At 41.7% G+C, this 26,786-nt stretch overlaps 1 protein-coding gene across 36 annotated transcripts; it reads right to left on the bottom strand.

The window, feature by feature from the left end:
• Positions 1–57: 57 nt before the first annotated feature.
• LOC136425525 (uncharacterized) lies at positions 58–22,781 on the bottom strand. 36 transcript variants are annotated; one of them, XM_066414404.1, is made up of 39 exons: positions 22,674–22,780; positions 19,020–19,064; positions 18,611–18,858; positions 17,772–17,949; positions 17,435–17,485; positions 17,086–17,330; positions 16,659–16,836; positions 16,328–16,378; positions 15,956–16,203; positions 15,415–15,592; positions 15,083–15,133; positions 14,713–14,957; positions 14,286–14,463; positions 13,952–14,002; positions 13,580–13,827; positions 13,067–13,244; positions 12,735–12,785; positions 12,365–12,609; positions 11,937–12,114; positions 11,465–11,500; positions 10,990–11,025; positions 10,433–10,540; positions 9,797–9,910; positions 9,456–9,569; positions 9,102–9,215; positions 8,707–8,820; positions 8,328–8,441; positions 7,978–8,091; positions 7,581–7,694; positions 7,227–7,340; positions 6,257–6,370; positions 5,287–5,400; positions 4,872–4,985; positions 4,455–4,568; positions 3,567–3,680; positions 3,114–3,230; positions 2,755–2,844; positions 1,619–1,819; positions 58–1,233 (listed from the first exon to the last, which is right to left on the bottom strand). In XM_066414404.1, exons 1-39 carry the CDS (start codon positions 22,714–22,716, stop codon positions 1,130–1,132), a joined length of 5,064 nt encoding a protein of 1,687 aa, XP_066270501.1. In that variant the 5' UTR covers positions 22,717–22,780; the 3' UTR covers positions 58–1,129. The 36 variants fall into 36 exon arrangements, with proteins under 36 accessions (XP_066270501.1, XP_066270500.1, XP_066270508.1 ...); XM_066414403.1 differs by lacking the exon at positions 6,257–6,370 and adding an exon at positions 5,671–5,784; XM_066414411.1 differs by lacking the exons at positions 4,872–4,985; positions 6,257–6,370 and adding an exon at positions 5,671–5,784.
• Positions 22,782–26,786: the final 4,005 nt, after the last annotated feature.

Here is a 26,786-nt window from a genome sequence, read left to right as displayed (position 1 = left end):
GTTATAAGTAGATAATAATGTATGTATAGTACTAACAGCACAAAAACAACAGGCGTCTTATGTTAACCCATCTCTTTCTTTATTTCAATTGCATGGTGTATCAGTAAGGTAGCTCTGTGGCAAGAAGCAACCTTAACAACTAGAAACAGCAGAAATTTGGTTGTCGCTTAATATAAGATACAAGTCCACTTCCACTGACTTACATGTAGCTTAAAACATAAACAACTTGAAGAATACGACACTTTAAAACTGTGACACTTTGAGTTGAACTTGAGAAGCTTCAAACCAACCATGACAGTGACAATGAGAAGAGTTAGCCTGTATCTCGAAAAGGGACAACCACACGTGACCAATTGCTGACGTCACGTGTGCGTAATGTCACGTGATCTAGGTGGTTGGTCACTTGAATTCTGAGGAAGACGGCAGCAGGACAGTCCAAATGTCGATGTAAAGTTTTAGCTCTGTATTATTTTAACTGCCAACACAGATAAACGTTCATGTTAACACCATGATGATGATGGCTGTTTCTTAACACCATATATCTATATGATAAATACTACTGTCTTACTTTATCTAAGTAAATGTATTCACCCTGTGTATATTTCCTTAGCCTTTCAATACTTTCGTCCATGTTTACGGAAATTTGGCTGTTAAAACTAAAAGCATCAATTATTATTCACGACCCTCGTCTTATTAGTAATTATATCCATAACCATAAATTCCACTTCAACACAATATTAAAGGAGCAGTTTAAAAATCCACTTGAACAGTTACAACATGATGATTACAGAGATATAATTCCGATCTAATTTTGATCCATTGTTAGAGTTTTTCCTTGAAAAATACAATAAACTAAAAGACTTGTTTTCTAATTTCCAAGCAGATGTAGGGTCCGATTCAGTGTTTAACGTGTATTTTGTCCGAATTCTAGCTCTTCATTTTCTCTTAGACTGACAAAAGCCGGCGTAAACAAGCGGAAGACATATAGACACACCATACATCTGCTTGGAGAATACGGGTATTCATAATTCGTTAGAATTAACAACACCACTTTCGTATGCATCGGTAAATTCGTAACAAGTTCAGAAGGCAAATCTGCAGTACTGCATCATTTCACAAGGTGTCACTCCTAAGCGGACCTCAGCAGTTGTTGCAGTTTGCGCAGTTTGTTGTTCAGTAGCTCCAGTTCATCTTCATTTTCATCTTCGAAAGTATCTTGCTCTTCGCGAGCTTCTGTATGAAAAAAACACACATAAAGGGATGAAATATGTTGTAGCTCAACTCCATTAATACAGAAATCTTGCTTGCAACATTGTGAATCCACTTTATTCCCACAAATCGATGGTGAAATTAAGGCTAATATAAATATTAATTACATAATAATGCGACCTTACGAACATGTGACGTCATCATACATGGAGTCCAGCCTTAATAGCTTTCGTCTGCTACCCAAGCTCCGCTCCTCGCCAATAATTGGCGAGGAGCGGAGCTTGGGTAGCGGAAGAAAGATAATAAGGCTGGACTCCAGGCTAACGTCATCAATGGGCTTATATCGCACCTCACACCCCATGCCTGTTATAACAGGAGATAACGTCATAGTATCGCCGGTGTGTCTTACCTGGCTCGTAGGCGGTTTCATCCTCGGAGAGAGACATCTCATTGCCGATCGGCTCATACACATCCTCCACAGTGTCCAACTCCTTCACGTTAGAGGGGCTGTCCTCAGGTTGCTCGGAGCCCCGAATGCGCTGCAGGACTATACCAGCGAGGTCGGCCGCATCATCAACGGATGAATCTGCCCCCTTCTTCACAGGGCAAACTGGAAATGATTTCAAGAAGGCGTCAGTTACAGAATACTTACAACATAACTAGAATGTAAACACATGTTTGTTTGTGCCTTTATTTATTCTCGAAAAAAAGCTCCAATCGACCGATTTTCATAGAGGTCGAGATGAAGGCATGTCAAGGGGTCAACATTACAATAGATAACTAAATGCTAGGTCAACCAAGGTGACTCAAAATTATATCAATAATAAAAAGAATAGATAAATAATGAATAAACATGATGGACTACAGATCTTGCTCAGTCAATGAAGAAAGGTACTGGATGCTCTTTGAGACGTCTGAACTTTTTGAAAATCTATCCAGATGCTTAATCAGTAACTGTTTTTATCTTGTGCATTTTCGTACTTTGATGTGTCCAGAGCAAAATTTCACTTACAAGCTCATCTTTGTTTCTGTAGCTTTGTCCTGCAAACCTAGCCCTTCTCTCTTATATCAATGATGATACAGTTGGTAATGTTCCATCTTAATCGGTTATGTATACGTACTAGTATCTAAGCACGTCGGCAGAACGTAATGCGTGTAAGGTAATTAGCCTGCGATTTAACGTTAACTGCTGAATCTCATTTATTCTCTTTGGTCAACGTTGCATCGCAGTAACAGCCGTTGCTTACGATATGTCTTTGGGCACAACTTAATGTCCTAAGCCCAGCAGTAGGGTTTGGGTTGGCGTTAGGAAGGGCATCTAGCCGTGAAAACTCTTGCTACAAAAAAGACTTGCACTTGATGAGGAGTTCTGGGGCTTCCCCATCCATGTGCAAGCACGTCCAACCCCCATATGATGGGGAACAAAAGACGTTAAATTGGATAGAGAGAGAGAGCGAGAGATATACGAGATATCAACCTTAAAAACGACCCTAAACGCTTACATTCAGCCGACATGTATCTATAGGAAGTATGAACTTTCCTTACCACACTTAGGCGTGGTGCATCCGCAACCCTTCCCGCCGTACACCGAGATCTGGTTGTTGATGACGTTGATAGCACCGTCACCGCCAGAGCCTGCAATGAAGAAGGCAAAGAGATTGTCAAAACTTCAAAACACTTACAAAGGCATATAAAATCAAACTTTATTGTCGTGAGCACTTGTGACGAAAATGGTCATAGAAGACCTTAAAACATAATTTGACACTGATGATCATGATTCAGAACACCAATTTCAACACATTTTTTTCATGTCATCTACATTCTTCCAATGAAAAAATACATTTTCTCGAATTAGACTGTCAGTCCGGAATTATACTGTAACCTTTTTTCTACATTCTACCCACCTGCATTTCCTCCCTTGGTGCCCCCTCCGATGGTGATGACGACACCGGCAGGAGGTTTGGCAGCCTGGACAACAGGCTTAGGAGCTGGTGCTTTTGCTGCTGGCGGAGGCGCTGGCACTGGATGGATGGATGAATAAATGAATGAATGAATGAATGAATGAATGAATGACGGAATGAATGAATGAATGAATGAATGAATGAATGACGGAAGGAATGAATGACGGAAGGAAGGAAGGAAGGACGGAGAGAGCGTATGAATAAATGAAGGGATGAAGAGCATTACTGAGAGAGATAAAGAGGGAGAGAGGCTCTTCGGGAAACAATACTTCACTCTCTTTACCGAAGTTAGCCTGTTACTTGTAGAATCTAGTAACCTCAGGTAGAACAGGATGGATGCTATAGGCTTTGGGGAAGTAACAAAACTAAACAATAGTTAAAGATTTTCAAACTTACCTATCTCGCACAGATCTCCACCGTATCCCTCCGGACAGCTGCACAGAAAAGCGTTCACCAAGTCATTGCACGTACCGCCGTTCTTACAGGGGTTGGGCTTGCAGTTGTCGATATCTGTCAGAAAACAACAAATAAGAAATCCGGAAACGCAAACAGACACACACACAGACACAAAGACACACAGACACACCGAAAACCATATTTCCATTTTTCATGGAGATAATAGAAATGCCATGTTTGTACAGTTCTCTGCATGATCATTATCCATTGATGTAATCTATGTAGTACGTCGATGAAGATTAGACATCCAGGTAATAAGATACGCCAAAAAGCAATTACTCAAACAACTGGATATAATTTTGGAAACGGTCAGACCCGATTGTCTTCTCCTTATTTGCATATCAATTCATAGTTCGTGGTTATAAACCTGCTGTTCAACTGATCTTGCTCACAGTCACTGACGAAAAGTAGTGGATGCTACTTGAAACGTCTGACCGTTTCCAAAATTATATCCAGTTGTTTGAGTAATTGCTTTTTGGCGTAATCTATGTAGTAACTGCACTTCGACCATTGCATTATATCTACAACGTTGTTAAGTGCCTCAAATAGTTAATTGTGGTCGTCACAAATGAGTAGTATGGGAACCGACAGACCCGTAACAGCGTAGTTTTGTTTGAAACTTCCTCCACGCTAAACTAGCTTTTCTAGAGCTGAGTCCTACTAGTAGTAGGCGTCCTTCTATCTTGTCGGATGATGGTAGCACTCTGGAATAAGTGGCGTTAACAGCGTCTTGTATGGCTTTGGAAACTAATCCTATCGTGACAGTGACAGCCACCGTTCGGGCATACAAAATATGACATAAAAAGTACATTAATTTGTAACACTCACTTGTTTCACACAAGTCTCCGGCGTATCCTGCAGGACAGATACAGGTGAAGCTGAAAATTCCATCCACACAAGTGGCTCCGTTCTGACAAGGCTGGGCTGCGCACTCGTCAATGTCTGAGAAAGAGAGTGAGCACAAACATGCTAAAGATATCTTTTGGATCATAGACCGAATGGACAATAAGCGTACACGCTGAATTAAGGAGGCTACTTGGATAATGGCATCTACATCAATCACAAAAAGGCAAGAAAGAGATGCAGACTAAGTTTGGGACAACATTACAGTCCATTCAGTCGATAAAAGGGGGACTGAGAAGTCATTGGTATGTTAGATGGGTAAATTCTATCTAGGTTATGTATCAAGAACCTGTATTTGCCCCCAAAAGAACGGATGTTAAGATGTTAAGCAAAAATACTTACTGATTTGACACACGTCGCCAGTGTATCCTTTAGGACAGATACATTTGAAGCTGTAGATCCCGTCCACACATTCGCCTCCGTTCTGACAAGGCTGGGCTGCGCACTCATTAATGTCTGAGAAAGAGAGAGAGAGTACAAACATGCTTAAGACTCGTACCTATTGGATCATAGACCGAGTGGAAAATAAGCGTACAAGCTGAATTAAGGAGGCTACTTGGATCATGGCATCTACACCAGTCACGAAAAGGCAAGAAAGAGATGTAGACTAAGTTTGGGACCAGATTACAGTCGATTCAGTCGATAAAAGGGGGACTAAGAAGTCATTGATATGTTAGATGGGTAAATTCTATCTTGGTTGTGTATCAAGGACCTGTATTTGCCCCCAAAAGAACTGATGTTGAGTAGAAACACTTACTGATTTCACACAAGTCGCCAGTGTATCCTTTAGGACAGATACATTTGAAGCTGAAGATGCCGTCCACACATTCGCCTCCGTTCTGGCAAGGCTTGGCTGCGCACTCATTAATGTCTGAGTAAAAGAGAGTGCAGAAGCATTTAGATAGACGCAGTGTACAGTAAGCGTACAAGCTGAATTAAGGAGGCTTTTTGGATCATGGCATCTACACCAGTCACGAAAAGGCAAGAAAGAGATGTAGACTAAGTTTGGGACTAGATTACATTCAGCCGATAAAAAAGTGGCTGGGAAGTTATCGATATGTCGGATGGGTAAATTCCGTCCAGGCTGTGTATCAATGATCTTTAGTTTCTCCAAAATGACTGGTATTAGATTGGAACTTACTGGTTTCGCACAAGTCGCCAGCGTATCCTTTAGGACAGATACAAGTGAAGCTGTAAATTCCATCCACACAAGTGGCTCCGTTCTGACAAGGCTGGGCTGCGCATTCGTCAATGTCTGAGAAAGAAAGGGAGCACAAATATGCTGAAGATACCTTTTGGATCATAGACAGAGTGGACAATAAGCGTACAAACTGAATTCAGGAGGCTACCTGGATCATGGCATCTACACCAAGGTTCCAGTCCCGGTAGCGTGCATGTCGGGTGAGCGACACAGGCAGGATTAGAACTCCATTTTACGACCTGATTTGCAGCATACGAGCTAATTTCTAAGAATCATACAGATTGTACAAAGTAAAAAGCACCTTCTGGTAACCATCATTTATGGGAGAACACTAGAGTCCATTTAGGCCATTAGGAAGGTAGCTGAGAAGGCTATAAGAGGTCGGCAAGGTAAATTCCTTTAGGGTTGCTTTATAATCATCATCATCATCTATTGGCCATCGGCCGGGACTAAATAGGTACATTGCTTTATAATAAGAAATCTATTTCCTTGTAAGTCATAAAGTAATATAAGATATGTAACTTACTTGTTTCACACAAGTCTCCAGCGTATCCGTTAGGACAGATACAGGTGAACCCGTCGAGTCCGTCCTGACAAGTTGCTCCGTTCTTACAAGGCTGGGCCGCACAGTCATCAACATCTTACGAAAAAAGAATGAAACACATTTTTAAGATCTAGATTTCAGACCATGAAGTCATTTCTAAGACTCATTTGTGTTGATAATCTTTAACGCATATACATGTATTTAGTATTGTAACAGATCATGAAAATGCGGACACTGTCTGAGATGCCAATTCAAACATGACTGATATTGGAACCACCATGTATGTTGTACGACAACAAGCAAGAACTGTTAAGTTTTGAAAGTTCTAATAAACTGCCCCCCCCCCAAAAAAAAAGACTCATACAGATTTCACCAAACGTGAGAAGCACTCTTTGTCAATCCTCATCACCATGATCGTTACCATATTAGAGTCGATTCAGGCCAAGGTAGCTGGGAAGTTTCCGAAAGGTTTGCCAGGAAAATTCTTTAAGGGTTGCTTGGTTATCAAAAACCTTATTTTCTTTGGAAGGTATGGATTAGGAACACTCACTAGTTTCACACAAGTCTCCAGCATATCCTGCAGGGCACACGCAGGTGAATCCGTAGACTCCGTCTTGACAAGTTGCTCCGTTCTTACAAGGCTGGGCTGCACACTCGTCAATGTCTGGAAAAAGAAAAGTAGATGCATATTGAAGATCTAACTTTGAACAGACGATTTCATATCTAAGAATATTACAGATTCTACATACATAGATATTTTATGCACTTTTCATCCCCACCATAAGTAGGACCACATTCAGCGGGTCCATTCAAGCCACGAGGAAGGTAGCTAAGGAGATTTCAAAAGTTCGGCCGGTTAAATTCTATCTGCGTACGTTGTGTATTAAGACCGTACGTTGTGTATACAATGTTGTTGGATTTTCCTAGAAGGTTAATGAGTAAGAACACTTACTGGTTTCACACAAGTCTCCAGCGTATCCGTTAGGACAGATACAGGTGAAACCGTTGAGTCCGTCCTTACAGGTGGCCCCGTTCTTACAAGGCTGAGCCGCACAGTCGTCAACGTCTGGAAAAGAGAAAATTTTAACACAAACGCCCAGGACATTGTGTTATGTACGCATACGGATTCTACATAGATATATGTAATGTACTTTTTGTTATCAGCCAGTTTGAGACAGTAGTTATTTTTGGGACCAAATTCAGGCCGAGAGGAAGGTAGGTGATGTCGACCAGGTAAATACTTTGATGGTCGCTTGTATATCAATAACCTTATCTTCCTAGTAAGGCATAGAGTAAGAAAACTCACTAGTTTCACACAAGTCTCCGGCATAACCTGCAGGACACACGCAGGTGAAGCCGTCGAGTCCATCCTGGCAAGTGGCTCCGTTCTTACAAGGCTGGGCGGCACAGTCGTCAACGTCTGGAAAAGAAACAAAAATAAGTACATGCTGAAAACCTTTTAACACAGGATCTAGGACGTCATTTCTAAGTATATTACAGATCTTGCATACATGTATAATACATGTATAAGCAATTTGTGTTAACTAATAGTCACTTTTAGGACAGTAGTAGAGCGCATCGGGCAATAAAAAACTAAGGACAGTAGTTTGGAAGGTAGCCGAAGTTTTTGCCGGGTAAATGATTCTCTGATTGTGTATTAAGAACATTGTTTTTCTAGAAAGGCATTTAAGAGGAACACTTACTGGTTTCACACAAGTCTCCGGCATAACCTGCAGGACACACGCAGGTGAACCCGTTGAGTCCATCCTGGCAAGTAGCTCCGTTCTTGCAAGGCTGGGCTGCACAGTCGTCAACGTCTGGAAAAGAGAAAAAAATTTAATTACATACTGAAGACTTTTTAACACATGACATCATTTCTAAGAACTTAACAGACCTTGCATACATGTATAAGCACTTTGTGTTAACAGTCACTTTTGTGACCGTGGTAGGGCGCATTCAAACCATTAAAAACTAAGGAACGTAGTTTGGAAAGTATCGAAACTTTTGCCAGTTATTCAGGTCCTGTATCAAGAACTTAAAGAGGAACACTCACTAGTTTCACACAAGTCCCCGGCATAACCTGCAGGGCACACGCAGGTGAACCCGTTGAGTCCGTCCTGGCAAGTAGCTCCGTTCTTACAGGGCTGGGCCGCACAGTCATCAACGTCTGGAAAAAAGACAAAATAAGCACATGCTGAAAACCTTTTAACACATAACGTCATTTCTAAGTATATTACAGACCTTGCATACTGGTACAGCACTTTGTGTTAGCTAAGAGGCACTTTTAGGACAGTAGTAGAGCGCATTCAGGCAATAAAAAACTAAGGACAGTAGTTTGGAAGGTAGCCGAAGTTTTTTGCAGGCTAAATTTTTCTCTGGTTGTGTATTAAGAACATTGTTTTTCTAGAAAGGCATTTAGGAGGAGCACTTACTGGTTTCACACAAGTTGCCAGCATATCCTTTAGGACAAACGCAGGTGAACCCGTCGAGTCCGTCCTGGCAAGTGGCTCCGTTCTTACAGGGCTGAGCCGCACAGTCGTCAACGTCTGGAAAAGATTAAGAATAAGTACATACTGAAGACCGTTTAACACATGACGTCATTTCAAAAAATTTTAGAGACATTGTATACATGTATAAGCACTTTGTGTTAACTAGTAGTCACTTTTAGGACAGTAGTATTGAGGCAATAAAAAAAATAAGGACAACTTTCATCAACGTATTAAGGACAGTAGTTTGGAAGGTAGCCCAAGTTTTTGCAGGGTAAATGATTCTCGGGGTGTATTAAGAACATTGTTTTTCTAGAAAGGTATTTAAGAGGAACACTTACTGGTTTCACACAAGTCTCCGGCATAACCAGCTGGACACACGCAGGTGAACCCGTCGAGTCCATCCTGGCAAGTGGCTCCGTTCTTACAGGGCTGGGCGGCACAGTCGTCAACGTCTGAAAAAGAGAAAATTTTAACACAAACGCCCAGGACATTGTGTTATGTACGCACACGGATTCTACATAGATATATGTAATGTACTTTTTGTTATCAGCCAGTTTGAGACAGTAGTTATTTTTGGGACCAAATTCAGGCCACGAGGAAGGTAGGTGATGTCGACCAGGTAAATTCTTTGATGGTCGTTTGTATATCAATAACCTTATCTTCCTAGTAAGGCATAGAGTAAGAAAACTCACTAGTTTCACACAAGTCTCCGGCATATCCTGCAGGGCACACGCAGGTGAACCCGTCGAGTCCATCCTGGCAAGTGGCTCCGTTCTTGCAAGGCTGGGCCGCACAGTCATCAATGTCTGAGAAAGAGACAAAATAAGTACAAGCTGAAGACTTTTTAACACATGATGTCATTTCTACGAACTCTACAGACCTTACATACTTGTAAAGCAAATTCAGGCCATCAAAATACTAAGGACCGTAGTTTGCATTGGAAAGTAGCGGAAGCTTTTGCAGGCTAAATTTTTCTCTGGTTGTGCATTTAGAACATTCATTTTCTAGAAAGGCATTCAAGAGAAGCTCTTACTGGTTTCACACAAGTCTCCGGCATAACCAGCTGGACACACGCAGGTGAAGCCGTTGAGTCCATCCTTGCAAGTAGCTCCGTTCTTACAGGGCTGGGCGGCACAGTCATCAATGTCTGGAAAAGAATACATATATATGCTTGAGATCTTGGTCGAATCTCGGAAGGAGAAAACAAGAACATCTTAGTAAATCGTGACATTTAGCGAGTAGTTTGTACCAGTTTCGGAGGTACAGAATATTACTATAGTTATAAACCCTTAAGAAAACACCTTGTCATAACGTGTGTTGAGAAACGTTTACGAAGGGAGCACAAAGCAATAGTTACTCAAGCCACTGGATAGATTTCGTTATCAGTCGAACGTTTCATATAGCACACATTACCTTGTGTCAATGGATGCTTCCTGAAATACTAGTGTGGTGGAATTGCAAGGGATACTTCTACTGGTAGGGGATGATACCTGAAAAGTCTGACCGTTTACAAAATCTTTCTAGTAGCTTGAGTAGCCTTTGCATTGTGCACCTGATTACCAAGTGGATGTCTAACCTTCATTTAATGTTTACTAGGGGTCTGATATCATCATCTCATAACGAATGACGTAAAACATCAAAATAGGGTTTACGAAAATTAAGGACTCACTAGTTTCGCACAGGTCGCCTGCAAATCCTTTGGGACAGACACACTTGAAGCTGTCCTCCAGTGGCTTGCACTCCGCACCGTTCTGACACTTTGCGTTCTTGCAAGGATCTATAGAAAATGGACAGAGTCACATTTAAGAACATGCATATTGAGAAAGATATATTACTCAAAGGATATAAAATGTTAATTACAACAAAGAAAATATGGTTAAATGTATTTCCACTAAAAAAAGCTCCCATGTTTACTTAACAGCACCATAAGACACAACATGTACATTTTCCAACAGCAATTGTTAGTGAAATGCAAGGACGATATCAATGCTAATGACCAGATAAAATAACACTTAGAATATGATTAAGACCATTTGTGCCTTATCTTAACTACATCTTTTCCACTATGATTTGTTGATTTCTATCGTAACGGTTCTAATAGAGACGGCATGTCGAATGGTTATAATGATGACGTGATTGATTGACAGGCGTCTTAAACACTCATCATGGTAGACGCTGAGTCATTCCATTGTCAAGTGATTGCAAACATCAGGTATACGGACTTACCTATGGGTTTAGGCGCTGCTAGTTTCAGTGATGAACCTGAAAAATGTACACACATAATCATTCATTTGCATATTGCCTATGATTTGTTCTATTTTATTGTATTTCGTCTAATTTCGTTTCATTTGGATTGACCGCAATGTGAAAGGGAGGGTAATACAACTTGATGACATAGTGTTACACAATGACTCTCTTCAAGTCATCCTCACATTACATGATTGGTTGATAGCTGGACAACATCAAGACATGGACTGGCCTGAGCGCTACACAACTGATCAGAGAGGCCGAGGACAGAACAGGATGGGCACGGATCATTGCGGCTGGCTGTCATGATGCCCCTACGACCACTAAGGTCATGGGTCATAAGTGAGTGAGTGAGTGAGTGAGTGAGTGAGTGAGTGATAGGTGCCCCTAACCCACGGTCACGGCGGAAGCCAATCTATGTCATTGTCATCTGTGACCCAAAATGAGGACTTACCTGTTTCTTCGACCTTTTCTGTTTTAACTTCTGCACCTGCAAAATTAGAAAAAAAGGATGATTGTTTATCTGTTATTTACTATTCTGGAGACATCAAAAACTGCATTTTCATTTTTTTATCACAGTTTTTATCACACATAACAATTTCAGCCCCGATCCAATTTCGAAGCACCCGGATACGTCCCAGTTTACAAAAAAAAACATGCCTTATAAATCATATATTCCACTGAAATATTTGTCTTATAGACTCTTTGTATACAATTTGTAGTCAGAAAATGACTAAGAAGTATATTCAAACCTACCCACATAGTGTTCTTTATTCACAACAAGGATCTATATACAATCAACGGAGAATGTTTCTGTGACCGTCTGTCACCTTTCACATGGCAATACTGACACTGCAGCTAGGTGTCGCTGCTAACAATGCGGTCCCAAACGTAGCGTATTGTCACACATGCAGTCCCAAACGTACCTCCGTACACCTCGACCTCACACAGTATGAGGAACTGCTTCTTGCCCGGCAGGGCTATCCCCACATATCGGCCCGTCAGTCCGCCACAGCTCACCGTGATGATGTTCTTCCCCTTCACAGACTGCTTCCCGCCACAGGTCGGGTTGGCCGTCACGTCGGGATTGTCACCCACGTAAACCTGGCAGCCAAATACGTTAAATTTAAGTTGTAACTTCTTTCCTAACGCTAAAAGGCTCTTAAATCATTATCCGTTTTGGAAATGTTATAACTACAGGAAGTTATAGGAGAAAAAGAACGAATACCAAGTCATGTAGGGTACATTCTGAACCTCGTTTGAAAGCTATAATTAGATGATTGCCATTAATGTCTTGTGTAACTGAAATTTTTGCCTTCTTTCGACTTTGACGAGAAAAAGATCAACATGATACCTGGAAGCCTTCCAGCCAAAGCTGGCCGATGAATTGTCGCTTGGCGACGACCACTCGATCCACACACTGGCTCGTGCCCAGGTCGACTCGCCACCAGGGGTCGCGTTCCATCGCCGTGTGGGAGCAGGACTTCTTCGCATAGCGGGGGTTCCGGTCTCCGTCCACAGCCCGGCCGGGGGCGCCCTTAAAGTCCGTACTGGACTGGGTCGTGGGCTGCTTAAGGGCGAGGTTTGTGGTGCCTCCAGCTTGAAACATATAAAGAAGCCAACAAAAATCAATGCGATTCCTGAATTAATCGTACCTAAGACGGAAAGAATTGACGGATTGTATAACCCTAGAACATTGCCTTTAAGTAAGTAAATGTACTTACCACATTGCCCAAATTTTGGTGGTGCTTTGCTGATCTTAGCTGGTGGCGCTCCTGTGGGAAATAGACATGATATCAAATAAATGGTTTATTGTTTAAACAAGTGAGTGTCTTCCATCATTTATCTAAATGTCATTTTCATCGAACAATCACCCAAAAATGGTGTCTTATTCGGTTTCAGGGAGACGCCACTGAATCTTTGGCAACACTGTGTAGTAGACGAAAGCTCTTTGTCACGGTTTGAGCTCGTGGATTAAGGCATGTTGGATGTAGAACTTCATTTCAGTATATGTTTTAAGAAAGACCAGGAGGCTACGAAATTCATGCAACCCTACCTCCGTACACCTCGACCTCACACAGTATGAGGAACTGCTTTTTGCCCGGCAGAGCGATCCCCACATATCGGCCCGTCAGTCCGCCACAGTCCACCGTGATGATGTTCTTCCCAGCCACAGACTGCTTCCCGCCACACGTCGGGTTGGCGGTCACGTCGGGGTTGTCGCCCACATAAACCTGGAATCCAAATAGGTTAAATTCAAGTAATAACTTCTTTCCAAACGTTTAAAGGTCTTCAAGATATATTTGGTTTCAAAATTTCATAAATGTAGCTATAGGAGAAAGGATAAAATTCAATGCAAGCAAGGCATATTCTGGTGATCATTTCCAAGCTATAGTTTATTCGTTCAATGTACAGGTATTCGTTTTTCCATGACTGGTTTGTGTGACTGGAATTTTTGTCCTCTTTTGATTTTGACAAGAAAATAATAAAATGATACCTGAAAGCCTTCAAAGCAAAGCTCACCAATAAATTTGGTTTTATGATATGATATAAATGATGAAAATACAACCTTGAAGCCTTCCAGCCATTTGCCGAATCTTGGGGGCAGCCGCTTGGCGACGACCACCCGATCCACACACTGGCTGGTGCCCAGGTCGACTCGCCACCAGGGGTTGCGTTCCATCGTCGTGTGGGAGCAGGACTTCCTTCCGTAGATGGGGTTCCGGTCTCCGTCTACAGCCCGGCCGGGGGCGCCCTTAAAGCCAGTACTGGACTGGGTCGTGGGCTGCTTAAGGGCGAGGTTTGTGGTGCTTCCAGCTTGAAAAATATAAAGAACATAAATCAATGTGATTTCTGAATCAATCTACCGAATGTATATGCCTCGGAGACGAAAAGTGTGGACGGATTTTACAACACCAGAACATTGCCTTTATGTACTCACCACATTGTCCAAGTTTTGGTGGTGCTTTGCTGATCTTAGCTGGTGGCGCTCCTGTAGGAAAGAGACATGATATCAAATGAATGGTTTATTGATTAAACAAGTAAGTGTCTTCCATCATTTATCTAAATGTCATTTGCATCGAACACTGATCACAAGAAAATGGTGTCTGATTCAGTTTCAGGAGACGCCACTGAATCTTTGGTAACGCTGTGTAGTAGACGAAAGCTCTTTATCACAGTTTGAGCTCGTGAAGTAAGGTATGTTGGATGTAGAAAGTCATTTTAGTATATGTTCTTACAAAGACCAGGAGGCTAAGAAATTCATCCAACCCTACCTCCGTACACCTCGACCTCGCACAGTATGAGGAACTGCTTTTTGCCCGGCAGAGCTATCCCCACATATCGGCCAGTCAGTCCGCCACAGCTCACCGTGATGATGTTCTTCCCCTTCACAGACTGCTTCCCGCCACAGGTCGGGTTGGCCGTCACGTCGGGATTGTCACCCACGTAAACCTGGAACCCAAATACGTTAAATTTAAGTTGTAACTTCTTCCCTAACGCTAAAAGGCTCTTAAATCATTATCCGTTTTGGAAATGTCATAACTACAGGAAGTTAAAGGAGAAAAAGGACAAATACCAAGTCATGTAGGGCACATTCTGAAGCTCGTTTTAAAGCTTTAACCAAATGATTGCCATTAATGTCTTGTGTGACTAAATTTATGCCTTCTTTCGATATTGACGAGAAAAAGATCAACATGATACCTGGAAGCCTTCCAGCCAAAGCTGGCCGATGAATTGTCGCTTAGCGACGACCACTCGATCCACACACTGGCTCGTGCCCAGGTCGACTCGCCACCAGGGGTCGCGTTCCATCGCCGTGTGGGAGCAGGACTTCTTGGCATAGCGGGGGTTCCGGTCTCCGTCCACAGCCCGGCCGGGGACGCCCTTAAAGTCCGTACTGGACTGGGTCGTGGGCTGCTTTAGGGCGAGGTTTGTGGTGCCTCCAGCTTGAAACATATAAAGAAGCCAACAAAAATCAATGCGATTCCTGAATTAATCGTACCTAAGACGGAAAGAATTGACGGATTGTATAACCCTAGAACATTGCCTTTAAGTAAGTAAATGTACTTACCACATTGCCCAAGTTTTGGTGGTGCTTTGCTGATCTTAGCTGGTGGCGCTCCTGTAGGAAATAGACATCATATCAAATAAATGGTTTATTGATTAAACAAGGGAGTGTCTTCCATCATTTATCTAAATGTCATTTTCATCGAACAATCACCCAAAAATGGTGTCTTATTCGGTTTCAGGAAGACGCCACTGAATCTTTGGCAACACTGTGTAGTAGACGAAAGCTCTTTGTCACGGTTTGAGCTCGTGGATTAAGGCATGTTGGATGTAGAACGTCATTTCAGTATATGTTTTAAGAAAGACCAGGAGGCTACGAAATTCATGCAACCCTACCTCCGTACACCTCGACCTCACACAGTATGAGGAACTGCTTTTTGCCCGGCAGAGCGATCCCCACATATCGGCCCGTCAGTCCGCCACAGTTTACAGTGGTGAGGTCTTTACCAGCCACAGACTGCTTCCCGCCACAAGAGGGATTTTCCATCACGTTGGGGTTGTCACCTACGTAAACCTAGAAGCCAAATACGTTATATATAAGTTATAAAGTCTTTCTAAACGTTTTACGGTTCTTAAAAAATTATTTGTTTTCGAAATATCATAAACTAGTATTGTAGCTATAGGAGAAAGAGGAGAGAAATCAAGGCAACCAGGGCCCATTTTAAAGCTATAATTCATGTCTTCTTTTGATTTTGACAGCAAAATGATCATCACATATCTTGTCGCTCTACTTCTGGATCTACCGACGGGCAGTCTGGTTGACCACTCGTAGATCATCGTTTTCAACAAAATGATAAAAGGATACCTAAAAGCCTTCCACACAAAGCTCGCCAATAAATTTAGTTTTATGATAGGATATAAATGATGAAAATACAACCTTAAAGCCTTCCAGCCATTTGCCGAATCTTGGGGGTAGCCGCTTGGCGACGACCACCCTATCCACACACTGGCTGGTGCCCAGGTCGACTCGCCACCAGGGGTTGCGTTCCATCGTCGAGTGGGAGCAGGACTTCCTTCCATAGATGGGGTTCCGGTCTCCGTCCACTGCCCGGTCGGGGACGCCCTTAAAGCCAGTACTGGACTGGGTCGTGGGCTGCTTTAGGGCGAGATTCGTGGTGCTTCCAGCTTGAAAAATATAAAGAACATAAATCAATGCGATTTCTGAATCAATCTACCGAATGTATATGCCTCGGAGACGAAAAGTGTGGACGGATTTTACAACACCAGAACATTTCCTTTATGTACTCACCACATTGCCCAAGTTTTGGTGGTGCTTTGCTGATCTTAGCTGGTGGCGCTCCTGTAGGAAATAGACATGATATCAAATGAATGGTTTATTGATTAAACAAGTAATTGTCTTCCATCATTTATCTAAATGTCATTTGCATCGAACAATCACAAGAAAATGGTGTCTGATTCAGTTTCAGGAGACGCCACTGAATCTTTGGTAACGCTGTGTAGTAGACGAAAGCTCTTTATCACAGTTTGAGCTCGTGAAGTAAGGTATGTTGGATGTAGAAAGTCATTTTAGTATATGTTCTTACAAAGACCAGGAGGCTAAGAATTTCATACAACCCTACCTCCGTACACCTCGACCTCGCACAGTATGAGGAACTGCTTTTTGCCCGGCAGAGCTATCCCCACATATCGGCCCGTCAGTCCGCCACAGCTCACCGTGATGATGTTCTTCCCCTTCACAGACTGCTTCCCGCCACAGGTCGGGTTGGCCGTCACGTCGGGATTGTCACCCACGTAAACCTGGCAGCCAAATACGTTAAATTTAAGTTGTAACTTCTTCCCTAACGCTAAAAGGCTCTTAAATCATTATCCGTTTTGGAAATGTCATAACTACAGGAAGTTACAGGAGAAAAAGGACAAATACCAAGTCATGTAGGGCACATTCTGAAGCTCGTTTTAAAGCTTTAATTAAATGATTGCCATTAATGTTTTGTGTGACTAAATTTATGCCTTCTTTCGATATTGACGAGAAAAAAATCAACATGATACCTGGAAGCCTTCCAGCCAAAGCTGGCCGATGAATTGTCGCTTGGCGACGACCACTCGATCCACACACTGGCTGGTGCCCAGGTCGACTCGCCACCAGGGGTCGCGTTCCATCGCCGTGTGGGAACAGGACTTCTTCGCATAGCGGGGGTTCCGGTCTCCGTCCACAGCCCGGCCGGGGACGCCTTTAAAGTCCGTACTGGACTGGGTCGTGGGCTGCTTAAGGGCGAGGTTTGTGGTGCCTCCAGCTTGAAACATATAAAGAAGCCAACAAAAATCAATGCGATTTCTGAATTAACGTACGGACGGATTTTAGAACACAAGAACATTGCCTTTAAGTAAATTTACTTACCACATTGTCCAAGTTTTGGTGGTGCTTTGCTGATCTTAGCTGGTGGCGCTCCTGTGGGAAAGAGACATGATATCAAATGAATGGTTTATTGATTAAACAAGTGAGTGTCTTCCATCATTTATCTAAATATCATTTGCATCGGACAATCACGCGAAAATGGTGTCTGATTCAGTTTAGGGAGACGCCACTGAATCGTTGGTAACACTGTGTAGTATACGAAAGCTCTTTATTACAGTTCGAGCTAATGAATTAAGGTATACGTATGTTGGATGTAGAAAGTCATTTCAATATATGTTCTAACAAAGATCAGGAGGCTAAGAAATTCATGCAGCCCTACCTCCGTACACCTCGACCTCACACAGTATGAGGAACTGCTTTTTGCCCGGCAGAGCTATCCCCACATATCGGCCCGTCAGTCCGCCACAGTCCACCGTGATGATTTTCTTCCCAGCCACAGATTGCTTCCCGCCACAGGTCGGGTTGGCCGTCACGTCGGGGTTGTCGCCCACGTAAACCTGGAACCCAAATAGGCCATATTCAAGTTATAACTTCTTTCAAAACGTTTAAAAATCTTAAAGACCTATTTGGTTTCAAAATGTCATAAATGTAGCTTTAGGAGAAAGGGTGAAAAACAAGGCAAGCAGGTTATATTCTGAAACTTTTGTTGTTCATTGTACGCCATATAACTATGACAGTAATATCCTCTTTGAATCTATTAAAGATAAGTTTCCTAGTTTTCGTTATTTAGATAGCTTAGAAAAATTTGTCTTCCTTATGAAACTAGACAAGCCATATCTCATGAACCCTGTATGCTTATTCACTTACAACTGACTTAAGAAGCGAGAAGAAATTGAACATGAACATAGCGGTATTAATTAGTATTTAGATGTAGTTAGATATGAAATTTCTGTTACCACAGTCTGTAACTATTCTTCTGCTTGTCACCATGACCTGTACTTAGCTCATCAGAGCATAAACGTGCAATAAAGGTATTTAATTCATTCATTTTAAAGCTACAATTGGTATTCGTTTTGCCATGAATGTTTTGTGTGACTGGATACTTTGCCTTCTTTTGATTTTGACAATAAAATGTTATACATGTAAGGATACAAGAAAGCCTGAAGCTCGCCGATAAATTAGGTTTTATGATATGATATAAATGGTTGAAAATACAACCTTGAAGCCTTCCAGCCATTTGCCAAATCTTGGGGGTAGCCGCTTGGCGACGACCACCCGGTCCACACACTGGCTGGTGCCCAGGTCGACTCGCCACCAGGGGTCGCGTTCCATCGTCGTGTGGGAGCAGGACTTCCTTCCGTAGATGGGGTTTCGGTCTCCGTCTACAGCCCGTCCGGGGACGCCCTTAAAGCCAGTACTGGACTGGGTCGTGGGCTGCTTTAGGGCCAGGTTTGTGGTGCTTCCAGCTTGAAAAATATAAAAAAAGCCCACAAAAATCAATGCGATTCCTGGATTAATCTACTGAACGATTAAAGTACGTGAGATTGAAAGTGTAGAAAATTTTGGACACCAGAAAAAAAATGAATATATTAAGACATTATAGGTTTTAATTGCATCAGGCACTCACCACATTTCGAAGCATCCTGGCTCCTGACCTGGGATGCTGAACATCCTGTATGATAAGGAGAAACAAAAAGAATTGCAATACACTACATATGGTATTTCAATCTCATTAAGCAGGGTAAGACACACAGAGCCTGACTCAGAGCCTGACTTTTTTGGAAGAGAACGATACGAGGATATTTTATGGAATTACGACCACTCCTCAATGGGACGAAAATCACCTTGAAGTTCTGAAACAGCAGAAAAACTAGGAGTCCGTCGAAAACTGCTTCTCTTGATCCTAGTTATGTAAATGACCCGAAAAGATTTTACACATAATTTGTGCATGGTTCTTTCATATTGAAGGACCTTTCACAGGAAATACGTATGAAAGTCTCATCCTTTACCACTAAATGCCTTTCTTTAATACCCTCTTTGAAAGTTTTAACGACCCTGCATTTACAAACTTAACTGCTAGTTCTCAGCCCAAACCTATATCAAAAGCTATCTGCTCCTAAACTTGTCCTAATTTGCAAATCTGCTCTGCATTCTGCACATTTCTACCTGAGCTACTTACATAGCCCGAAATCTGTCGTTCGTTCCTTTCTTCAGAAATCTTATTTGAAGATTCGGAGAAAACAACACCCATGCGGTTCCAGAAGAAGCTTATCAAGGGAAACCAAACCTACAGCGCTTATTCCTGATATAAAAAGCTATATATCTACCACCAAAACACAGACACATCCAAAACAATGCCTCTTATTCCTGCAGGTAACAAATGCATCCGCTACTCACAGAGGCAGTGGCACTACAGTACTTCAAATATTCCAGTCATAAATATGTAATTTGATACATACTAGAATTTTCTTTGCAAACTCTAAAAAGGTTTAAAAAATGTCAATTCTATAAATATTACAAACACAAGAGTGAATGCTGTGTTCTACTTTCTGGAACGCAGTGAATATGGGGACTCTCTCTCTATTGAAACTCGGTCTACGTAAATATTGTGTTAGTCTTCAGTTCTAGAAGCAAAATATCTGTACGAGAATAATGAAAAGTAGTAGAATTACACACATAGCTCTTTTCTGTGGGGTTATGTAGTCTGCGCTAACAATCGGAACAAAAGAGCTGTCATCTGAAACAATTTATCCCAGGGGACACAACACCTGACGTTTTGGTAGGAAGGGTTCAGACTGGACAGCACAGAAATCACGACCTGACGTGGGTAAATAAGCAAAACTATATGAAGTTGACGTTGTTACGTTTTTAGGTTGACAGATGTGATATTGATGCTCTTTCCAATGTATAGTTACTAGATTTAATCAAGACGCTGATAATATTTCCCATTGGGGCACAAAGCTACAGTAAATGTCCATCCATCCATGTCATCTCAACTCAAAACATCTCCTAGTATCCCAGGGCTAACCAACAGTCGAGCTTATGGTACAACTTTTACAATCCAGACAACACAGGAAGCACCACTTGGCGTGAGAAAATGAGCTTAACCATATAAGGTAGATATTGTTGCGTTTTTAAGTTGGCAGATGTGATATTGCTACATGTACCATAGTATGTTAGACAACACTTCTATACTGGTGGAAAGTGAGTTATCATGCTCGCCCGACAGGCTTTTCCACTTTTTCAGGACAGAGCGGGAAGGAACATTCCATTTCGACAACATGGAAACAACTTTGTCAGTCTTTTATTCTCTTACAAGAAACTCCAGATACATTATTCTGTACATGCGGTTAAATTAGCAAGATTGAAACCACTCGTCTTTCGAAAATTATGCAGCTATCACGTTGTTTCTTTCACAGTAATCAACAGTCACAAAGACAGCTATCAAGATTTGCAAACCGGTTGCTGAGTAATTGCGTAAGAGGGCAGTTTAAGTGGCCACACAATTATCTGGTAACGGAATAAAAGGGCAGCTTTTAAAATGTTTCCACTGAAACGGATCATCGTGTTTAGATTACCTCCATCCTATTGTCAATTTTGTCCGATTCTACGGAATAGTTCATATTGCATACCCGGTAAACCGCCTCATGGCGCAACACACCAGGTTTGTACTCAACAGTACAAGCTGCACATTCGGACATATTTATTTGTTTCATCCGTTCACACCGAGAGGGACCCCTACTTTTTCGATAAGTATGGCGGGTTCATTAAAGTGTTTGAGGAGTGTCTCTCTTGAAACACGGGACATCCATTTAACGTTTTTATTCCTGTTTTCAGTGACTCCTGTTCAACCTAGTAGCCATTATGATCATCGCCAGAGGCGCAAGAAGACTACTTGGGTCTAAATCCCGGAGAGTTGCCTGATTTCTGAACCACCTGTGCGGTACGTTGCCACCATAAGGTGTGCCACACTAAGAATCTCTAAAAGTTTATCATTTAATTGAGATGATAGGATACTATGACTATGTTGCAGCTCTTATGAGTGCCTCTTCACTTTTGACACAGTTTGAACCCAGGGCGACCAGGCCAAAGGGACATTTTTCTTCTGAAAAAGTCAATCAATCAAAAATCTTCTACGATCTAATTGTATGTCGCAGGGGAATACAATAGTCCAGCGTACGGCAGAAATGTTTACCAACTACGCAATACAGAAAGTTCCCCATGGTGTGTGTAAATATACATAGCCATATAAAATTACTGCTTCGTTTTAGGTATACATATATCACTTGTAGAAAGTGATACTATGGTATGTTTGGCATTTTTTGGTACTGGTAGCCAATGAGGTGAAGCATGGCGACTCGACGGGCTTCTCCACTTAATCGAGGCAAAGTGTGGGGAATATTCGAAAACATAGAAACGATTTTGTCACTCTTATCCTCTTTAACAAGAGACGCCAGGTTGAATTCCCAACAGATTGAATCATTAAGATAAAAATAACTCCACTTAAAATGCTATGATATGGCTTTTTCAACAACCATCATTAATGGCCATGTTTATAAGATCAGCAAACTTGGCGTTAGATAACCGCAAAGGCGGTAGTTGTAGTAACCACGCAATCATCTTGTAAAATCATAGAAGAGCTGCTTTTGAAATGTTTCAAGTTGTGACTGAGCCTTATGTACCCCTCCCTCCTTGTAACTCCTGTCCAAAACTACTGAACAATGTGGTCATCGCCGGCGGCTCTTGGCGAAGACTACTTGGTTCTAAAAGTCGCCTTATTCTTGCAGTCACGATTTTCATACACCGAATAAAACAGTGTTGACTCCTTGTTTTCAGTGGCTCATTTGCCCATCTGTCCAAAGACATGTCGTGCATGAAGTTTCCAACTAGACTTCTTGATTTCTAAAATCTGAACCACCACGCCCCCAATATCATAGTACTGCTTACACCTGTTTCTTACAATGCTACTTTAAGTTGATATCTAATAAACTAACGACCTGTACATGTTTATCATCTAATTGTGAAAATGAACAGATATTTTGTTGCAATTTGCATTTATGTATCCGCAAGTTTGACACAGTTTGGACGCGGTCACCGGGTCAAAGAGACATGTTTTCTTCAGCCAGACTCAGTCAACCGAAACCTACAAATCTTCGAATACTTCCCAAAAACCACCGTGGCAGAAGAAGAATTAAAAAAACTAAACTTTTATAGTATGCAGTATGTATGTTTAGTAACAAGAAGCAAGTTTTTTATCACAAGAGAATGAAGCACTACTCACCCAACAGGAGAAGAAGCGAGAGGAGAGTCAGACCGCCTGCCATCTTGAACGGCCCCGGAGTGAATGAGCAGTCCTCAATCGGAGCCCATCAGAAATCGCCTCGGGTCGTTGAAACATGTTGTCTTCCAGCAAAGATGCCTGACCAGTTTTTCAGTCACAGATCATCTAAGATCTCCACCGGGTGTTGTATTTTTCCATGTCATCAAACAAGAAACTTCTTTTAATCCACGAACTAAAAAAGATAGTAAAACTCGGATTTTATGTCTTAGATATTCAACTTTTGAAACGTACAGGGACTTTAAGAAAATTTCTTTAAACTCTCATGTCTATCTACATTAACTCATCGTCCAGAAACCCCATTGTTAACAGACAACTCCCGAGGGAAATGCGTGTTCTACGTGAGCACGGAAAATGCCATAAATAATGTGCGGGAGTTTGACAACAGGTTTGGGTACAGATGTTTTCTAAAATTCAAACGAGGGCTCAAAATGATCTAATTAAGACACATCGAAATACTCATTATTTAATTTACCAACTCAAGACAAATTCAAGTGCTCAATCTACTCCACAATAGGTGAATAAGATTTATTTCTTTTGCCTTTGGATCCCCGTTGCAAAACGTGAACTGAAGTACAGCAACGTGACTGCCATTAATAAAAACACTAATCTGCTGTCAGTTTCTGTGATTTGGCCTGAGGATCTCATATATTTCTTCTCACAGGCGCTCAAAAACCATGGCAACCACATTCCATACCAGCTAATCACACGAACAGACTACTAAGATCGAAGACTTTCATAATCTTCATTGTGTAACTCATGGTTGGTATTTTTTTTTCAATCGATAAAAAGGTAGAATAATGAAGATTTAGCAATATATTACTTTATGATTTAGTGTTTATGAATCTGATTGAAAACAAAAACACGCTTTGTATAACATTTACAGTTGTCTAACAAACTTTGCACGTATGACCCGGTGACTCACTTTACGCATTTAATGGTCTGAGCTTTTAGCAACCTTCTGTTCGTTTTTTCTTTAAAAAAAGGTCTTCTTTAAGATCAATTTTTAACCTTCTCCCTATTAAAGGTAGCCGTTTAGCAGTAAATGTATGTTGGTGATGGGGTTACGCAGTAGGGAGAAGGTGATGTCAAATCTAGGAAGTGTTTTTGTTACAGATGTTGAGAACTCTTTTGATCTGCGAGGAAAAATTATAGGGGAAAGCTGGGGGCACTGAGGCTAAGTTGTCTAAAATCAAACAGTTGATAAATTACACGTCAGAATAGTACCTGCTGAACCATACATTGTCCAAGATACCTTATGCACAGAGTATATAACTTCTATTACGTAGCGCTGAAGAAGAGTAATGAGTGCCACTCGAAACGCCCGGAAATAAATCTCCGAATTTTATCCAGTTGTAGAGTTTGAAATCTCTTTATATATTGCTTACCTGGATGTCTAACCTTCACAAACGTAAAAGGTCTTACAGTTCACACGGTAGAGTTTGCAGTTGGCCTGAAAATGCTAACGTTCCGTTTCACCATTGTAAGATTCACGGCAGGAGAATCTGTTTGCATTTCCTTGACACTGAACCTGTGATCATGATACCGCACTTTTTTCTATAGAGGTTTCGTCTTTTTCTGCAATCAGGAGATGTCGCAACGTACGATGTGTTTTAACACGCGCGCACGTGCTTATTCAACGTCACTTGTAAATCCTACGAAAGGAAATACACGAAAATTCTTTTACTCATTAAACTACGAAGACTCAGGATTTGTCCTCACACTGTTTAAAACAGCCATTTTCTTCAACTTCAAGAGACCTTAGCGAAAGAAAAGAATCCTCAAACTCTATCAATTTACCTGGAACTCTTGCCATGAACTGCAATGGCTCACATTGTTACAGACAACAACTGCCTAAACACGTGTATACTCTATGTGTGCCCGAGGACATGTCGAAAATATTGTGTGGTAGTTTGGACACAGAATCTGTATGCAAACTACCACACAATATTTATGACTCGTCCACGTAAAAAGCAAAAGGGAGTTCAAAATGATTACATCAAGACAAATCACGGTGGACAAATGGAAGTTCTCTATCCTCTATCTATCCAACTCCATGTTGAAAGAAGGCGGATGAAATGGATTTGCTCGTTTTTTGATGGGTGCTCGTTTTTTTTATTCGGTTGATGAAGCCAAACTGAAACATGCCACCATGGCTCCGATAAACAAAAACAACAAAATTCATTTGTGTTTTTTTCTGATCAGAGAAGCCATGTTTTATCGTGATTTGTAGAGAAAAGAATACCCTGCCAGTCCATGTAACTTAGCTTGAGGATATCTCATTAAAAAACCATGACAACCACATTCCATACGAGTCAATGGCACTAGCAGAGTGACTACCAGAGAGAGATGTTCCATATGCTACATATGTTACTGGTCTGGCGTCGCATTGGTAGTTCCTGACATCGTTGAAAATGTAGAATGGAAGAATTTAGCGATGTTGTTCGGAACTGGGGTTACATCTTTGCGTAAGAAAAACGAACAGTCCGCCTTACATAGCAGGTCGAGTTGTCTGACGAATTTATATACAGAACCTGGTATGGTCACCCAGCCCGGTACTTAAGCCCCCCTCTCACTGGACCCGCGGCACGCTGTCGGCGTCGCTGCGTCCTAAACTGGATTTGTGTTACCCTTGACTTTATAATTGGAAAATCATTCAAAAAGTAAAAGTATAGAAAAAAATACAGCAAAAACACGAAGCTAAAAAAGATTCGTATTTTGTCGATGAAATTCCCTGTCAATTCGCTCAGCCGCAACAACGCCCCCAGCGTGCCGCGGGTCCAGTGAGAGGGGGGCTTAAATTGTCTGTAATGCCAGCAACCTTCTGCTCTTCTTCATTCTCAAATAAGGTGACTTTTTTACCTTCTACCTACTATGGTCACATTTGTGTTGGTTAGACAGCACGGAGACGGTTAAGCAGATCTAGAACCTGATTTCGTCACATGTGTTCAAAGTACTTTTGTTATGAGAAAGAACATTTCTGGGAAACCCGAGGGCATCTGGAGACTTGTCGGATGTCCACCTATGGATGAATCTTTTGTGGAGTGTGTGCTTTTTTAACCATACATTGCCAAAATTTCTATGATAAAAGTTATTCAGCAAGTTTGTAATGGTTATGGGGTTGGGCAGCTGGGAGAAGGTTAAGCAGGTCTAGAAACTGCTTTCATCAAAAATGTTCAAGGTATACTTTTGTTATGCGAAAGAACATTAAAGGGAAGCCTGGGGGTTGTCACTAAAGATTTGTCAGAATCATTAGTGGAGTGTGTACTTTTTGAAATCATACATTGCCAAAATTTCTATGATAAAAGTAGTTCAGCAAGTTTGTATTGGCTATGCCGGGGTTAGGCATCAGGGAGAAGGTTAATCAGATCTAGACACTGCTTTCGTCACAGGTGTCCAAGTACTTTTGTGTGCGAAAGAACATAGAAGGGAGCCCTGGAGGTGGGATATTTGTCGGAAGTCGACCTAGGGATGAATCATTAGTGGAGTGTGTTCTTAACCATACATCGCCAAAATTTCTATGATAAAAGTTATTCAGCTCGTTTGTAATGGTTATGGGGTTAGGCAGCAGAAAGAAGGTTAAGCAGAAATAGAAACTGCTGTCGTCACAGGTGTTCAAAGTATACTTTTGTTTTGCGACAACTTTAAAGGGGGCAAAACCGGGGGGCACGAAGATTTGTCGAATGTCCACAAAGGAATGCATCATTAGTCGAGTGGCTACTTTTTTTAAATCATACATTGCCCAAATACCTATTATAAAGGTTATTCAGTAGGTTTTTATTGGTTATGGGATTAGGCAGCAGGGAGAAGGTTAAGAAGATCTAGAAACTGATTTCGTCACAGATGTTCAAAGTACTTTTATGCGAAAGAACATTAAAGGGAAACCTGGGGGCATGGAGACTGGGGGCATGTCGGATATCCACCTATAGATGAATAATTAGTCAGGTGGTCACGTTTTTAATCATATGTTGCCAGAAAACCTAATAATATTTCTAAAAAAAAAATAGGTTGCCATGGCGGACTTCCTGGATCGACCCAAACCAAGCCTTGACTATA

Source organism: Branchiostoma lanceolatum, chromosome 19 (assembly GCF_035083965.1).
Source record: "Branchiostoma lanceolatum isolate klBraLanc5 chromosome 19, klBraLanc5.hap2, whole genome shotgun sequence".
In the NCBI taxonomy this organism is placed as follows: domain Eukaryota; kingdom Metazoa; phylum Chordata; class Leptocardii; order Amphioxiformes; family Branchiostomatidae; genus Branchiostoma; species Branchiostoma lanceolatum.
Note: the sequence above shows the minus strand (reverse complement) of the source record. Positions and strands in the feature narration are given on the sequence as shown.

Coding starts and splice junctions, on each gene's coding strand:
- LOC136425525 (XM_066414404.1), bottom strand. CDS start 22,716: ATGGCAGGCGGTCTGACTCTCCTCTCGCTTCTTCTCCTGTTGG. Junction 18,859..19,019: donor CCAGGATGCTTCGAAATGTG/GTGAGTGCCTGA, acceptor ATATTTTTCAAG/CTGGAAGCACCACAAACCTG. Junction 9,216..9,455: donor CGGAGACTTGTGTGAAACTA/GTGAGTTTTCTT, acceptor TCTCTTTTTCAG/ACGTTGACGACTGTGCCGCC.